General features: G+C 38.8%; 1 protein-coding gene across 12 annotated transcripts in view; it reads left to right on the forward strand.

The window, feature by feature from the left end:
* Positions 1 to 229: 229 nt before the first annotated feature.
* The window catches only part of LCOR (ligand dependent nuclear receptor corepressor), a 131,607-nt gene continuing 113,323 nt past the window's right edge, over positions 230 to 18,513 (forward strand). For 3 of the 12 annotated variants that reach the window (XM_034663061.1, XM_034663062.1, XM_034663069.1), the window contains exons 1-2: positions 240 to 376; positions 1,408 to 1,481. Coding sequence is in view for 4 of the 12 variants with exons in the window: in XM_034663060.1 (XP_034518951.1) it covers positions 1,042 to 1,121; positions 1,408 to 1,481 (154 nt within the window). In the remaining 8 variants the exon portion in view is untranslated. Of the gene's footprint in view, positions 377 to 451; positions 1,122 to 1,407; positions 1,482 to 18,513 lie in introns of those variants that run through there. The other 9 variants (XM_034663063.1, XM_034663067.1, XM_034663068.1 and 6 more) reach the window with 9 other exon arrangements.

Here is an 18,513-nt window from a genome sequence, read left to right on the forward strand (position 1 = left end):
AAGGCGCCTTCCCGGGTGGCCAGAGGTGGCGGTGACTGCGGCCAAGAAACGCGGGTACGGCAGTCGGACGGCCGCGCCGAGGTGAGCGCGGAGTCCGCGCACGCCCAGGGAGCCCCCGGGAATACGCCGGGGACACCGCGAGGTGAGGCCGGCCCTGCCCCCGCACCGCCCCCGGCGCGAGGCGCGACGCCCAGGCCGCGGGTGCGTGCGCGGCCCCGGGCGACGCGGCTGGGCGTGCGCGGGGCCGCGGCGGAGGCAGGGCCGGGCGGGCGGCAGAAGATGGCGAGGGTGTGTAGGCGGCAGCAATGCTCCGTTGAGAGACGCGGCTTTCGGCAAGAACTGGACTCGTGGCGCCACAAGCTCATTCACTGTGTAGGTGAGACTCTCCCCTGGCCGCTTCCGGCCCTTGGGCCGCCCCGTCACNCCGCTTCCGGCCCTTGGGCCGCCCCGTCACCGGCTGCCCCGGACAAGGGAGGGAGCCGGGGCAGAGGGAATTACTGCTCCGGCCCGCCCGCCCTCTTTGGCTCCAGCGTCCCCCTCCCCCACCCCCCGGAGTGCGGGCGCGCGCGACCTCCGGGCGGGCTCTCCCTGGCTCGGGCCTGAGCACGCGCGTCGGCCCCTCCCCTCCGCGCGCCTTCCCCGGGGCGGGCTCTCGGGCGGGAGCGCGTGTCCTTTCCCTTCCCCGTTTTCCCCCTCTCCGCCCGGCGGCCTGGCGCCGCCGCCGGCTTATTGTGAAGACTCGCCCCGCGGCGCTGCCACTTGACCGGGGACGCCGCCTCCGGTTCCGCGGAGCCGGGCACGGAGCGGGGTTGGGGGGCGGGCTCAGCCCCTTCCTCCGCTCTGCCCGGCGCCTTCCCCCTCCCGTACCTCCCCTCCCCCCACGCGGCGCGCGCCCCAGTCCCCGCGTGCGCGCGCGGCGGCGTTCGGGCGGGCGGGCGCCCGGCGCTCGGGCGTGTGCGAGGCGTGAGGTGGAGATGGGGGCGGAGGGAGCCGGAGCTGTCACAGGCCCCGGGTCCGCCTGACCGAGCCAAGTAGGGTGTCATGGCCGCGGGGGGCAACGGCTGCACTTCCTCTGCGGGCGGCGGCGGCGGCCGGGGAGTTAATCCTCGACGCTTGGGTCGGTGTGTGTGTATTTGTGTTCGGTGTGTGCGCGGCGGGGAGGAAGGGGGGTGGAACTGGGTCCTACCGAGAAGCCGGAGCGGGGGTCGCTCTTGTCCCCTCCCGGGGGATTTGCCGGAGCCGCCGCCTCGCCGAGAGCCTCGCCCCCCCCACCCCCCAGCCTCCTGGGCCTCGGGTGGCTTTTTCTTCACGGGCAGGAGGGAGTGTGGACGGGGGCGCCCCGGGAGGGGCCGGGCGGCCGAGCTGCGCCTCTCACACTGTGTGTTTTGTCTGTTTTTCTCTCCCAAGGTCCCGTTTCCCTCTGTGCGGCGGCCGGCGGGACCATAAGGGCTTAACTCATATATTTAACCCCCCTCCAAAAAGTAAGTGGCCCGTGTGGTGTATCCGCTCCGCCCGCCGCCCCCTAGCCCCAGTCCATCCTTGTGTCTGACTCTCCTGTCCTCCAGCATTGTTATTTCCCCATCTTTGCTTCAGTGCTGCTGCTGTGTGGGGAAATGCTTTCTCGTGCTCCTCCGTCCCCCAGGCCCAGTCTTCGGGGAGGCGCAGAATTCCAGCCCCTTTCCTCCCTCTCCCCCCGTGGGGAATATTCTTGGGAACCAGGTCTTCCCCAGCACAATCTAGGAGATTCTATCCGTACGCTTGGGCCCCTCATCCCCTCCTTCCAGACAGGGTTTCGTTGGAAGGAATTATGCAAATCCTGCTTTCTGGTGTCCATTCAGCGGCAATTTCATGCGGTGAGAAGTTCTCTTTGTTGTGCGAGGGGGAGAACAGACACTGATTTAATAGACATATCTGTTGGGGGGAAGGGTGGAGGGGGTGTGGAGAGGCTCAGTTTGGAAGAATTACAGCACTTGGTTAGCTCAGTGTCTTTGTGTTTGAGCTTTCTGGCTTGACAGGAGGGTATGCCCTTTACAATGTCCCACAAGAGATGTTTTCTGTAATAGTTTAAAAAGCAAAACTGAAACTTTAAATAAGTGAGACGTAAGGTAACCTTTACCTACAGAATATAAGCCTTTCCATTTCTGCAGTGTTTCATTATGAAGATCTGTGTGAATTTTGTTAAGGATTTAGACTGTAACATCAAAATTAAAATAGGTAACAATGCTTTAAGGTATCTCCTATAACTTTGGTTGTCCACAGGTTAAAAGTACATTCTTAAAACATGCTTGTGTAAGTAATAAAGACACGAATAAATGTTTTCGTGTAAGGTGACTTGTAGATAAATTTTAAAATTTCCCTCCTGCCGATCCAAGCCCAGATCTGCCCTCCAGAAAGCCTTTGGCTATGAGTTATCATTTACTCTTGTCTTTGCTTGTATTTTTTCCAAATCTGTCCTGCATTTGCTAAAATGTTACATCAGATTAAGCTCTTTTTGAATTTAGTTTTAACCATCATATGAAAGAGTTCATGAAGGCATGCAGGTTTTGAGAAGTGTGAAATTAATGAGTTTTCAGAATTATGAATATAAAATCCTGAAATTATTTTGAAGAATTTTTAGTTTCGTATTTGTTTCACTTTTTTCGAGATTGGTTTTTTTGGTAGGGCTTTTTAGTTTTTTAAAAGGTTTTGAAATTGACTATAACCCTGTAGGTTTCATAAGTTACGGTTACTTTAGATGGTTTTAATGAGTTGTTTATCTTATTCTAATTTTGTTTGTTTTGAATCCTTGCCTTCTGCCTCAGGCCCCCATTTTATCAGTCACTGCTAGTGTTAGTGGTTACTTCGTGCTGCTTGACAAGGTTGTGGGTTTTTTTTTTTTCTTCTTTTCCCTTAATGACTAATGAAATTCTGTAAATAACTGAGTTGAATATCAAATTTTGATTCGTTTTTTGAAGGGGGGTTTTAATCTGGTCATCAGTTTCCTTAAAGCATACTTTTAACTCCAAATTTCCACTTTGAAGGTAGTAAAGTTCAGGAGATAAATACTTAAGTCCAGAGTGCAGAGCATTAATACATAGTTGATAGTCTCACAGCTAAAATCAATTGGGTTTCGTATTTTTTCTTATATATAATCTCTTTTAAGAGGAGAGTTCTAAGTAAATCAATAGTAGTGTTAACTTTCTATACTTAAAAAGGCTAGCAGTGATTCTTATATAATGGAAAAGGCAACTATGTTGTTTGTCACTAGCAAACGTTTCCTCGTTTATTTTAATGAGATTGGTTCTGAACAGTTAACCTTCTATTTGATTCTGTTGACTGATTATCTTACTACTTTAGGGTCATTTGGTTTCTAAATGATATTTAATTTATAGCAGTCTTCAGAGTAAAAATGAATTCTCGTTTATTTCCAAAATCTAATTCTCCTATTTTGGGGGACTGTGTGGTGGTGGGTGCATCAAGATTGTGGAGGTGTTTGTGTTTCCATTATTATGTTTTAGTTGAATTGGAGTCAGTAGCACTTTCAGACAGTGATTTTGATCAAGATGGATATTTGGTACCCAGGTGATTATTGAGGTGTCCTCTGGGACTATGGCAGTCCATATTCCAGGAAGATGGAGGTTTTTCTCTGCTGCTTGGTGTGATGTAACCTATTGCTTGGCTTCTCCTCATCCTTGCTGTATTCTCAAAAAGCTCTTCCCAGTGTAGGGAAAGTTGTGTTGATTTCAGCTTACTCAATTTGGCTGAAAAAGGAGAGCACAGGAAGTCTTTTTGACTTACACAGACTTATTTCGAATTGCCCTTATTCCCTCAAATGTGCTTGTAGCCAGAGCAATTCTAGGAAGCATCTGAATAATGCTATTTTTTTAGCCTTATGGGCTGTACTCAATGGCCTGTAATTTCTTTCAGAATGAGAATTAGGTGTTCAGTGTCTATGGGGACTTGCACTTCTGAGCACCCACCTAATTACTTAGCTACTTGTATTAGTGTTGTTTTTAGAAATGAAAGGCAGTTAGATAAGTACTTCATGTAAATTTGTACCTGGCACTGTGGGCAGACAATAGGGGAAGCTACCCTAACCTTCAGGAACTTTTAGTACTTAGAGAAGATACAGTGTATAAGGCAAAATGTGCCATACTGTGGTGCAAGCAAGTGCTAGGGGTGTTTAGAAGTGAAAGATATCTTTTGAAGTGATGTAGGAAGGCTTCATGAAGAAGGTGGAAGATTTTTGCTTCATTTCGATCAGTGCAGAAGAGGCATTCCTGTTGTGAGAAACAAAAGTGGCAAAGGACAGGAATGAGTTGAAACTGTTTTAAGTGTGTTTAAACTGCAGGCCGTGATTCATGTAGGGGATATATAGATGATAGGTTTGCAAAGATAGGTTGTAGGATTTTCTAATGCAGGTTAAAAAGTGGGGTCTCTTTGTTAGCCACCTTGGGGCTTACAGTGCATTTCTCTCCTTAGCTCAGGGGAGGAATGTTTCCTTTATTTGATGATTTCATTGTGGAACTCAACAATGACACACATTGTTTTTAAATCACCTTGACAGGAATGATGTTGTTTTCCAAAACAGTGTCTCTTTTAAGTAAACTCATTGGAGGCTATACTATATTCCATCCCACAAAACCTATTTTTGGAATTGCCTAAAATCAGTGGCATATGTATTCTTTGAACACCATTAGTACTGACAAATTTTCATCCTTAGAGGTCGCATTTGGTATTTGGAAACAGTTGAAAAGTATCTTTTATGGCGAATAAAAGTATATGTTAAATAATGAGATTGGTTTTCTTTCCTGGTTTGCAAACTGGCTGTGAAGCTCAGCAAAGGGGTTTGATTTTTTTGATATGCCTCAGAACGTCTCTTCTTAATTCCTTTATGTCTGCTCATCTGCTGTATGGAATCTGGGTATTGGGTAGATGTGAATAAACAAAGCTGTTGTTTTTGTAGTTTCAGGTTAAAAACTTCCCATCACTACCCTCCAAATTATCGACTGTATTTGTGAATATTTTAAAAATTCTTTTACTATTCCTTACAGTTGCACATTGTTTGAGGGATAATTCCATGGTGAACTATTAGCTCATTTTATTGTCTCTTGTATGCAGGAAGTGTCCCAAGTACAGTGGTCCATACCCTGAATTTTTTCTTTTCTCATTTGAAATACAATTTACATACCGTAAAATTCAGCCTTTTAAAATATACAATTCAGTGATTTTAGTTTATTCACTACGTTATTCAAACATCACTGTATAATTCCAGAACATTTCCATTACCCAAAAGAGAAACCCCATACTCATTAGCAGTCATTTCCTACTCCATCTGCGATCCAGCCATTGGCATCCCCGGTCTGGTTTCTGTTCCTGTGGATTTGTCAATCTTGCGTATTTCATGTAAATGTAATCATACAGTATATGGTGTTTTGTGTCTGCCTTAGCATGTTTTCAAGATTCATCCATGTTGTGGTATGTATCAGCACTTAGTGTTTTCTAGGGCTAAATAATTTTGCATTGTATAGACATACTATGTTTTGTTTATCCATCAGTTGATGGGCATTTGGATTGTTTTCCCTTTTTGCCTGTTGTGAATTATGTTGCTGTGAACATTTGTTTTCACTTTTCTTGGGTATGTACCTAAGAGTGAAATTGCTGGGTCACATGATAACTGTTTTAACTTTTTGAGGAACTGCTAAATTGTTTTCCAAAGCAGCTGCAGTATTTTATATTCCCACCATCAATGTGTGAGGATTTGCTTTTCTCTACTCCCTTACCAACACTTGTTATTGTCTTGTCTTTTTGATTATAATTATTTTAGTGGGTAGGTCTGAAGTGGTATCTCATTGTGGTTTTTATTTGCATTTCCCTAATGACCAGTGATGTTGAGCATTTTTTCGCATGCTTATTGGCCATTTGTGTATCATCTTTGGAGAAATGTGTATTCAGATCCCTAACACATTTTAAAATTGAGTTATTTGTCTTTTTATTGTTGAGATGTAAGAGTATATTCTGGTTACTGGACACACATCGGTGTATGATTCGCAAATATTTTTTCTCATACTCTCAATTTAAAATTAATTATAGATCAGAAGGAAACTTCAAAATACCTTGTAAAGGGAATAATGTATATAGTAGTGGATTGATAGAGAACTAGAATTACTCAGGAAAGGCTGGCTTTAATTATCCCTAATTCATAAAATATGAATTATTAAAATTGTGTTTTTTAAAAATATTTTATGTATTTTAGAGAGAGCATAGGTGGGGAGAGGGAGAGAATCTCAAACAGACTCTGTGATGAGCACGGAGCTCTAGGTGGGGCTTGATCTCACAACTCTGAGATCATGACCTGAGCCAAAACCAAGAGTTGGAAGGTTAACCCACTGAGCCCACCCAGGTGCCTCTGTGTTGTTTTGTTTTGTTTTTTAAGTAATCTCTTAAACTCATGACCCCAAGATCAAGAGTTGCATACTCTACTGACTGAGTCACCAGGGACCCCAATATTGTTGGTTATTTGATGAAGTTGTGTCATAACACTGATATATATACTTTGCTACCCAAATCTTCAAAATTCCTGCCTTTCTATGGTGAGGGTTCATAAATCAAGTTCAGATAATGTGGTAAACCACATTATTTAAATCTGTTCTATGCTTCAGTTTTGCATAGTAAATAAAAGTTTGGGTACAGAGGGATACCTTTATATAGATATTTTGTCTGAATCTTTTCTGAGTAGCGAGAGAAATTTATACAACAGCAGTATTTTTGAAATTTGAGATTGTATTTTTTGGTTGCATTTTATGAAACTCAGATATTTGATAGTTCATATTTATTTACTGCAAGTTATATGATTTTATTTTCTGGTGCTAAACTATACTATTTTAAAAGACTTGAATTTTGTGAGTAGTGAGTTTCTCAGATTTTTGAATTGGTTAGATTTGGTGTCACAAAGTGTCAAGTGTAATGAAGTCTTAGGGATGAAATTGAGAATCTTAGGAGGTAGGTGGGAGAATTAGTCTGAGAATCCTTTACTTAATGGATTGTGAGGGGTGTGTTAAGAAGACTGTATGGTTGATACCTTGTAATTTTTTGTCTTTTTTTTCCTTTTGTTCCACATATTTATTTTTTATTAGAGAGAAATATGGGTTCTTTTGATTTATCACATAATTAGTTTTCTGAATGTTATGTAGTCCAAGGAAGTTACGTGTGTAAAGCCAGTTTTTGTTGCGTGACCAAATGATAATGAAGTTCTTACAATCCAGTTTTGGGTCATGTGTATTTTTGAGTTATGAGAGCAGGATAAGTCAAAGGGAATGACTACAAGAAAAAAGAATGCATGTAACAGTAATTTGTAGACATATTTGAAGTTTTGGTATTTGGAAACAAGAAATTAATATGTTTGAGATGTCTTATAGTAAAGAGAAAAAAATTTACTCAATTATGTCTTTCAGCTGTATTCAAAACTTTATAAGTGTACTTTACCATTTGAAGTAAGGGAGTATTTCTTATAACTTCTAATTCATTAGGAGTTAGTCCATCACAGTTTTGTTTTTTTTTTTTAAACAAAGTTTGAACTGGATCATGTAGAAACAAAGTTGTCTCACAAGATTTTTGTTAAGTGTAATAAGGTAGGGGAATAAACAAATTCTCCAAAACTTGACATATAGAAAGCTTTAGAAAAATTTAAATTAATGGTGTCACCATCTTATATCTACGTAGCACATTTTATACTTTAAGAAAAACCCTTTTACGGGGCGCCTGGGTGGCCCAGTCGTTAAGCGTTATCTGCCTTCAGCTCAGGGCATGGTCCCGGAGTCCTGGGATCGAGCCCCGCGTCAGGCTCCTCCGCTGGGAGCCTGCTTCTTCCTCTCCCACTCCCCCTGCTTGTGTTCCCTCTCTCTCTGGCTGTCTCTCTCTCTCTGTCAAATAAATAAATAAAATCTTTAAAAACAAAAACAAAACCCTTTTACATACACTATTTTATTGCCTTTATTTAGGAATGTAGGAAGATAAAGATGGGTATTAAAAAATAATTGGTCAGTTGGGAAACATTGAGTAATAACTCTTATTGAAGCAATCAGGGGATTTCCCTTACCATAAGCGCTTCCTTTTATCTGCAGAAATAATTGTACGATATTTTAATGTTTGAAATACTTATGTGACTTATCAGGTAAAAGTAAAACACAGAACTGAACTCTTCCAGAAGCAAACTTTTGATTTAATTTTCTGCAATTGCTGTATGAAGTTACATAGTAGTTTTCCACCTCTGTTAAATATGCTAACACATCAAGACTTAGGTTAGAAGATGTGAGTACCAATATTATTTCCCATGAGAGCTGCTATTGTTGGAAAACTGTTGTATGATGAGCATTTTCATTCTCATTAGTAATACTAGATAGTCTGTGACCGTTATTTGATTTCACTATTGGCTTGCTTTTCATAAAATCTGAGTCATTTTATCATTATCATTAATAAATGATTATTGTGTACGTTTCTGTTACTAGTTGGCTTTTTAGAGGTTTGTTTCCAGAGAGTAAAGGCCTGTTCTCCCTCTCCTAAACTCATAATGTGAAGGGGAAGAAAAGCTAATTTTAAAGGATATATAGGGTGTATTTTGCTTGGTGAAAGAAAATCCCACACGTGAAAATGTGAAATATATTTTATTTTACAACAGAATTCACATCTCATTTAACATAAGCATGCTTTACTAGTATGTTTAGAATTATTGGTTTAGGGGTGCCTGGTTGGCTGAGTTGGAGGAGCATGCGACTCTCGATCTTGGACTCATGAGTTTGAGCCCCATGTTGGGTGTAGTAATTACTTAAGTAAATAAACAAATACATATTGGTTTATACGAATTTCAAAAATAAGTGTACAATGTATATAGAAGAGAAAATTGTTGACTTTGTTAAACCGAGACATGTTTATGTTCAGTTTGATATGTGCTTGTTTTTCATTTTTTTAATTATCTCTACTGTATGGGAATTTGTAGTCTCCTGCCTGAACACTTCCCTTCCTCACAATCAGTGTAGGCATATTTTCTAGGTCACTTGTAGGCATTTGTCTCTATACTTCTGTTCTCTCTTTTTGTCTTTTAGATTCATGATTTATCAAAGGTAGAAAGGATGCTAGAACTTACTTACTTTTTCAACCATATTAAAGAGAAAGGAATTTAAAAAATCATTCCTTTTGGAAAATTTCAAACATACACGAAAGTAAAAAGTGTGAGACAGTGAACATCCCAGCTACCTCAACTAATGGCCAGTATTTTATTCCCACTGGATTATTTTGATGCAAATCCCAGGCATCATTATTTACTATTGAATCTTTCTTGGCAGCCTTTTGTATAGTACGGTTTCCCTCTTTCCACTTCCCATCCCCCTGGTAAATTTAAAGAAATATCTAAATATTATGGAGAAGACAAGTTTTTGTTGTTACTAATTCTTTAAAAAGCTAACAGATATTGAGCTTTTCCCGTGTGCCAAACAAGATCCCTTTGATGTTACTGATATACAGGTGGAGAAACAGATTTGGAAAGATTAAGGATTTCATTCATGATCACTGAGCTAAAGAGTGGTAGACCCAGGATTGGAATTCAAAAGCCTGTGCTCTTTAATCTTAAACATTCAAGCATATGCCCTCCTTTTGGACTTTTTTATTTGGTTGCACCAAGTTGCCCCTGTTTTCTTTGTTTACAACTTCTGATTGCTTATTTGATTTATATTACATTAAAGAATTCTGGTTTCTCTGCCTATAATCTTACCATAAATGGTAACGTAATTACTCTTTCAATTCTCTGTCCTGGAATGCCTTGCCCCTTTCTCTTTAGCATTATCATGCTGTTTGGCTTTCCTCATTCTTCTTGGCTTTTTTTTTTTTTTTTTAGTTTTGTTGTGGTATTCAGAGCTAAGTAGGTTTCTGAGCGGAATGTTTCCACTGGCTTAGTTTTTCTTCATATGTTGCTAGACTGACCATCTCCATTCGCTGAGATTTGTGCATAGGCTGACAAGAGGAAAGGCAGCAAAGGCTATCCAAGTGATACTGATTCTGGGCTTGGTGAGCCCTTCAAAGTGCCTTGAACTAGGCCAGTCCACATGGAAGTTTGTAACAAAAGCCTTCTAAGTAACAGTGTGTAGGTGCCTGGCCTTTTCTTCTATTCATATCCTTCTTAGAGAGCTCAAGGTGGGGGCGAGGGTGGAGGGGCAAACAGGGTAAAGCAGATTGGGGTCAGGATTTAGGATTCCTGGACTTCAGCCAAATGCCTTCTCAGTTTTAACCTTCTGTGACTTAGATTTGGTGTGGTTGGCAATAAATATTTTTAAGTGTGTGCTAAAAAGGGAAGTTGCTGAGTTGTGTGTAATTACTGAGAAAGGGAAGGAGTAATTTGGCAAATTTTAAAAATAATACACAGGTTTGGGGGCACCTGGCTGGCTCAGTTGGAAGTGCATGCGACTCGTGATCTTGGGGTTGTAAGTTCAAGCCCCACATTGGGTGTAGAGATTACTTTAAAATAAAATCTTTTAAGAAAATATGCTGTTTTGGTAATTCAGACATCACTGATCTTGGACAAAATGCTTCAGTAATAGATACAGGAAGATGTTGTGACAAAAGTAATGGGGAGAAATACTCATCAAAATAAAATGGGCAGTTCCTTGCCTTTACTAAGAATAAAAAATGAGGGGAACATAAATGTTTGTGACTATGCCCCTGTGTTGAAATGAGACTTTTTTTATTGAATGATTAATGATATAAATACTAATCTCATCACAAGTGTTAGGTTATGTGAATTTTCATTCAGCTAGTAAGGACGTGGAAAAAGTTTAATTTGTATAAATTAGTATTGATTCGCTTATCCTGATCACAATACAATGATATTTTAATTATGGGTAGGCTTTAAGCAGTCCATAAATCTTTGGAAATTGTAGTTTAAAAAAATCTTTAAGCTGGTTATTTTTCTATGAGCATTTAATACAGCTGATACATCTTTTAAAATGATTTGTTTAGTGTATCACCTATGTTCAATGGCCAGTGTACAAAATTTTACTTTATTATCTACCTATTAGTAAATTATCTATGGCAATAATATTTTTATGATACTATGTTGGCTGCTTTATCTAGATTGGTTTCTGTTCTTGAAAGAGGATAAAAATAAATAATATGGGTTAATTTCCAACAATTTTTTAAGAGGTACTAGAATTTTTGCTTTATTGACTTTTTTAAAAGAACAAGAAGTATGATCGAAGTGATAAACCTATTTTCCATGTGAGACTTGGACAACTAATTTTCTTGTGTGTATTACTATATGTAGCTTCTTGTGTTTATTAAAATAGATTTTGGCATGTTAAAATAAATAGACATATGCAGAGCGTCAGAAATCCACATGTATAGCTACTGAAAACAGTTTCAAGACTCATTGCTATGGCTACCAACATAAAATCTTATCTAAAAGATAACATTCCTTTTGGCCCCTTTCTCCTTAGGCAGAGAACTTCTGTTTAATCTTAAATAACATGTTCTATAGCAAAGATTAGTACATTTTACTGGTGCCAGGCAAGAGTACATTCATAAATGAGCAAAAGACAGAGAAGAGAAACTAGAATTACCCATATTAGGTGAGAAGACTAGGTAGGAGTTGTCAGGAGCTATAAAACTGTGGGACTTAACTTTTCTAATGAAATAGGCCATATAGTTTACAGTCCAACCTTGAATGAGTTGTATTGATCAGGACTGATGAACTACCAAGAATATTAAATTATCCACAGATTTCGATCTTTTAAAGGCAAGAAAATGGGGTTCCTGGATGGCTCAGTCGGTTAAGCATCTGCTCAGGTCATGATCCCAGGATCCTGGGATCAAATCCTACATCGGGCTCCCTGCTCGGTGGGGAGTCTGCTTCTCCCTCTGCCCCAACTCCCCGCTTGTGCTCGCTCTCTTGCTCATGCTCTCAAATAAATAAATCTTTTTTTAAAAAAAGGCAAGAAAATATATATTAATGGAGAAGAGTTTTTCTAACGTAGCTACATTGATTAAAAAAATAAATAAACTGATATTGTGGCAAAGACGGGACCAGAGATGTTGATGACCCAGACATTTTTTACCCTTCCTTTTTCTCCCTTTTTAAGGATTTAAACTTGACTTTGGAAAAAGTGGTAAGTTTGCTCTTGTTAAATGATTAGTAGATGCCTATTACCTCTCAGACATTAAAAAAATTATTTCTTAAAACTGTATAAAGATGTTTAGGTAAGAATACCTTTAGTAATCATTGTACCTAAGTCACCCAATCCATATTTTGTCAGATACTATTTAACAGGTAATCCCATGAAATCAACTGTTCTGAGGAATGTGAATATCCACTTGGGGGTAAAAAAGGTAAAGAATAAGTGCTTTATTAAACAGGAAGGAAGGATCTGTCGTCAAATCATGTTGCAATCAACGTCTGGTTTTTGTGACTCGAAGTATAAGCAATAATAGTAATGATACTGTTGCTATTATATTTGACTGGAGTATGAAATAAATAGCACGCTTTAAAACTTGATGCTTAAAGGATGCTTGCTCTCAGATGGCAGAATATACAAGATCTTCAGATGTTTGGTCCAGTGATGCAGCCTAGGATTCTGCCAAGAATGTTCTTTTAAGAATGAGTAAATTGCTTTTTCATGATAGAGTGTTCATTCATCTTTCTTCTCTGTACAGCTCCATCTTTATGTTTCTTTTTCTTTGTGTGTGTAAAATAAATTGATATATGTTTGAAAATACATCAAATTAAGATGAAAACAATTAACTTTTAAGGTACATGTATGCATATGCAGGTTCCCCTCTCTTATATGAAAGTAGAGCATTACTATGAAACCTTCTGTAAGCTGAAATGGCGTAGAGCAAAGAAGCGGTTACCAATTACTGATATGGAAAAAATTTTGCACATTCCCAGACCCAAGAAATAAGCTGTCTCGGGTTTTTCTGATACCCTGAAACGCATTTTGTTAATGGATGCAAGAAATAAATTGAGGTGTAAAATAGAGATGGTCACAGACACGGTTCAAAGTTAGGGTGCCTTGATGCTGAGTGTAGTTCAAGGGAAGGAGCTTGATGGTGCCATTCTAACTGCTTAGGGTGTGCACTGCCTCTGTAACAGCTTGCTGTGAAACAAATGCTGACCGCTGTTACACTTTTTGCCATTTTTCATAAAAGCGAGATGGTGTAATGCAAACTTTTGAAAAGTGGGGGATACCTGTATTTTAGTCTAGGGGGAAACATATCTTCAGAAGGCCACGGAGATAAGAATGACTTTCGAAGTGGAAATAATGGTGGTCACAGTTAAGAGAATGACATTAACTAGACGGTTCAGTTCAGAACATATGTATTCAATGAAGTCTTTTTCCTTTTTAGTGAATGGTTTTTGCCCTATTTGCATCATTGTTTATATTAAATCGGTCAAACAGTTTTATTTTGATATAATGCAAATAGTTTGGTCTCTTCTGGCTTTTGTCCATTTATGAATTTTAAAAAAAGTTAAAAGTTGCAGCCTTTCTTGAAGTTAACCGTTGAGTCTTCCTTTTATTTTATTTATTTATTTTTTAAAAAGATTATATTTATTTATTTGACAGAGATAGAGACAGCCAGCGAGAGAGGGAACACAAGCAGGGGGAGTGGGAGAGGAAGAAGCAGGCTCCTAGCGGAGGAGCCTGATGTGGGGCTCTATCCCAGAACGCTGGGATCATGCCCTGAGCCGAAGGCAGACGCTTAACCGCTGTGCCACCCAGGCGCCCCTTCCTTTTCCTTTTAAAACACCAAGTTACATGAAGAACATTTGTACTTCCAGAGAAAATACATAATGTATACAACTAATTTTAGACATGAATTTGCATGCTTTTCAGATATTAACCATGGGTAGCTAACCCTTTAAAGATTGTGTCTTGATAGGATGGAAGAGGTTGTTAAATGTGTTTTTTGCTTTCACAAGGTAAATTCCTTTCATCATTTCTCCAATTGTTCATCACATTCTAAGGCCCATCCTAGAAGCACTTGCATGTAACAACAACAAAATGTGACTTTGGATCAGGCAGACCTGGGTACAAATTTTATCTTTACAGTTTACCAACTATGGGATGTAGAGAGAACTAATTTTAGTTCATTGTTATATGAAATAGTATTAATAGTAAATACTGTGTAGGAGGGTTGTGAGAATTGACTAAGAAACAAAGACCTTCATCTTCGCTTAATAAATAATAGAGCACTTGAAAGAAATCTGTTGAAGCTGATTCACAGAATTTGTTTTTTAGATATAATCTTAAAATTATAGTTTCTTCTAAATATTTTTGTAATAAAGAATGATGATTCTTCTCTCTGGAATTTAAATTGCATTGGGTTTGGTCTATTCAGAATTTTTATGTATTTATAGCTCCTCCATGTAATGGTTTGGGTGATGGCAATTTACACATCATTATCACATTTATTGCTGCATTCTATAGGATAGGGTGGCAAAAATACTTACTTGTATGCTTTTTTGCCAACAGAACTACCACATACTTTCTCTTAGAAAAAAAAGTCCCATCTTAGGCAGTGGTGTGGAGTGGGAAGAACCCTGGGGGAGAAGCACTAGGTTCTAGTATAGGTGTGACTATTGCTGTGTGGTTTTGAGTAAACGTACGTAATCTCTGCATCTTGGTTTCCTTATCTGTAAAATAAAGTCTTGGAGAGCCTTCTAATTATAATATTTTGAGAAAAATTGTGTTGATTTTCATTGTTGAATAGACCCATGTGTTTCAGGACAGAAAAGTTGACATGATCTTAGGAAATATTGTATATATTGGGGTATGAGAGCTAAACTAGTGTACTCAAAGATTATTGCTTTATAAAATGTTCATGAGAATAAAGTCTATTTATTCATCTTTAAGGACAAAACAGGTTATGTAAAGAATGGGCAGTAGCTCCCCAAGCTCATGCAAAAATGCGTAACTAATTTTTCTTACTAAAAATACATAGCTCTATATACTCACAAGGTGGGAGAAAGTTTGCCTCATTTAGCTAATGATAATTGTATCTGTATATTTCATATACTGTAAATGTGGTTTCTCTCTTTCTGTCTCTTTTTTCTTCCCCCAGTACTGTTTTCCATGGTGGCTGCAATGGTTCACATTGCCACCAGCAGCGCACAGGAGTTTCCTTTTCTCCATATCCTTGCCAACACTTACTATTTCTAGTTGGTAATAGGCATTCTAACAGGTGTGAGGTGATAGCTCATTGTGGTTTTTATTTGCATTTTTGATGATTAATGATGTATTTTCATGTATTAGCTATCTACATGTCTTCTTTGGAAAAATGTCTATCCAGATTTTCTGCCCATTTTCTTATTGGATTATTTGGGGAATTTTTTGCTTTTGATTTGTGAGTTCTTTATATATTTTGAATATTAGCTGATTTTCAGACACATCATTTGCAAATATTTTCTCCCATTCAGTAAGTTGCCTTTTCACTTTGTTGATGGTTTCCTTTGCTGTGCAGAGGCTTTTTAGTTTGATGGAGTACAACTTGTTTATTTTTGCTTTTGTTGTTTTTGTTGTTGGTTTCGGATTTAAAAAAATCATTACCAAGACTGATGTCAAGGAGCTTATTGCCTTTGTTTACTTCTAGGAGCTTTGTGGTTCAGATCTTATGTTCAGATCTTCAATCCATTTGAGTTAAGGTGTAGGATAGTGTCAAGTTTCATTTTTTGCATGTGGCTGTCCAGGTTTTCTAATACTATTTATTGAAAAGACTGTCCTCTGCCCATTGTATATTCTTGGCTCCTTTGTCATAAATTAATTGACCATATATGCATGGGTTTATTTCTGGGCTCTCTGTTCTGCTCCTCTGATCTGTGGATCTGTTTTTATGCCAATACAGTACTGTTGTAGTATTGCTTGAAATTAAGGGGCATGATGTCTCTAGCTGTATTCTTCTTTCTCAAGATTGCTTTGGCTCTTCAGGGTCTTTTGTAGTTCCATACAAATTTTAGGATTATTCTGTTTCTGTGAAAAATGCCATTGGAATTTTGGTAAGGATTGCATTGGATCTGTATATTGATTTGGGTAGTGTGGACATTTTAACGATATTAATTTTTCTAGTCAGGAGCATGGACTATCTTTTTATTGTGTCTTCAGTTTCTTTCATTAATGTCTTGTTTTCAATATACAGATATTTCATCCTCTTGGTTAAATTTATTCCGAAGTATTTTATTCTTTTTTGGTGCAGCTGGAAGTGGGATTGTTTTCTTTCTTTCTTTTTGGTAGTTCATTTTTTGTGTATATAAATGCAACAGATTTTTGTGTATTTGTATCCTGCAACCTTACCGAATTCATTTATTCTAATAGTTTTTTGATGGAATCTTCAGAATTCTCTCTGTGTAATATCGTGTCATCTGCAAATAGTGATGGTTTTATTTCTTCCTTTCCAGTTTGAATGCCCTTTATTTCTTTTTTCTTTTTCTTTTTTTTTTGCTTAATTGTTCTGACTAGGATTTCTAATACTGCACTGAATAAAAGTGGTAACAGTGGGTGGGCATCTTTGTCTTGTTCCTGATCTTAGAGAAAAAGCTTTCAGCTTTTCACCATTGAGTATGAAATTAGTAGGGGGCTTGTCATATATGGCTTTTATTATGGTGAGGCATGTTCCCTCTAAACCTGCTTTGTTGAGAGTTTTTATCATAAATGGATGTTGAATTTTGTCAATGCTTTCCCTGCATCTGTAGAGATGATCATATGATTTTTAACCTTCATTTTGTTACTGTAGTGTGTCCTATTGACTGATTTTATAGATGTTGAACCATCCTTGCAAAGCTGAAGTAAGACACACTTGATCGTGGTGGATGATTCTTTCAGCGTATTAATTACATTGAGTTTGCTGATATTTTCTTGAGGATTTTTGCATCTATGTGCGTCAGGGTGATTAGCTTGTAGTTTTTTTTCTTGTGGTATCCTTGCTTGGTTTTGGTTATTAGGGTAGTGCTGGTCTCTTAAAATGAGTTTAGAAGAGTTCCCTCCTTTTCTATCTTTTGGAAGAGTTTGAGAAGGATGGGTGTTAATTCTTTTTTGTATGTTTGGTAGAATTTACCAGTGAGACTCTGTGGTCTTGGACTTTGTTCATTGGAAGGTTATTGATTACTGATTCGGACTCCTTAGTAGTAATCAGTCTGTTCATATTTCATCACGATTTTATGTTTATAGAAATTTATCCATTTCTTCTAGGTCGTCCAGTTTGTTGGCATATAGTTGTTCATAGCAGTCTCTTATGATTCCTTATGTTTCTCTGGTATCAGTTATAACATCTCTTTTATCTCTCTCTTTCTGATTTTATTTGAGTCCTCTCTTTCTTGTTGAGTCTAGTTAAAGGTTTGTCGATTTTGTTTATCTTTTCAAGGAACCAGCTCTTCATTTCATTGTTTTTTTTTCTTTTCTCTTTTTAGTTTCTATTTTCGTTAATTTCTGCTCTACTCTTTGTTAATTCCTTCTAACTGTGGGCTTTGTTCTTTATCTTCTTTTTGAGCATACAGTAGGTTAATACTTGTTTCTTGAGGTAGGCATTTATCACTATGAACTTATGTCTTAGAATTTCTTTTACTGCATCCCATAAATTTTGTTTTCTTACATTTTCATTTTCTCTTTCTCAAGGTATTTTTTTTCTTTTTCTTTTCTTTCTTTTCTTTCTTTCTTTCTTTCTTTCTTTCTTTCTTTCTTTCTTTCTTTCTTTCTTTCTTCAGATTTTATTTATTTGAGAAGGAGAGAGAAAGTGAGGCCGCATGCGCACGTGCACACACAAGCAGGGAGGGGGCAGAGGGAAAGGAGAAGCAGACTCCCCACTGATCAGGGAGCCCAACGTGGGACTCGATTCCAGGACCCTGGGATCACGACCTGAGCCAAAGGCAGATGCTTAACCGACTGAGTCACCCAGCCACCCCAGTTTCTCTTTTGATTTCTTCTTTGACCCATTTGTTGTTCAGTAGCATGTGTTTTAATTTCCACATTTGTGAATTTTCCAGTTTTCTTTGTGTAATTAGTATCTGTTATCCTACCATGTGGTTGGAAATGATGCTTGATACAATTTCAGTCCTCTTAAATTTATTAAGAATTGTTTTGTGGTCTGTCTTGGGAAGTGATCTGTCACATAATCTATCTTGGATTTACATGCGCTTGAAAAGAATGTATATTTTGTTGCTTTCGGAAGGCGTGTTCTCTAAATATCTGTTAAGCCCATCTGGTGTGATGTTTGCTTTAAGACCAGAGTTTCCTTATTGATTTTGTGTGGATCCATTGATGTAAAGTAGGTTGTTAAAGTCCCCTGTCATTATTGTATTGCTGTTTATTTTTCCATTGAAGTGTGTTTGTATTTGCTTTATATATTTAGGTGCTCCTATGTTGAGTGCATAAATATTTTTAAAAATATTTTATTTATTTTGGGGGGGGCGTGTGCACGAGTTGGGGGAGGGGTAGAGAGAGAATCTCAAGCACATTCTGTGCTGAGTGTGGAGTGCACATGGGGCTCAATCTTAGGACCCTG

Source organism: Ailuropoda melanoleuca, chromosome 6 (assembly GCF_002007445.2).
Source record: "Ailuropoda melanoleuca isolate Jingjing chromosome 6, ASM200744v2, whole genome shotgun sequence".
Taxonomy (NCBI): Eukaryota; Metazoa; Chordata; class Mammalia; order Carnivora; family Ursidae; genus Ailuropoda; species Ailuropoda melanoleuca.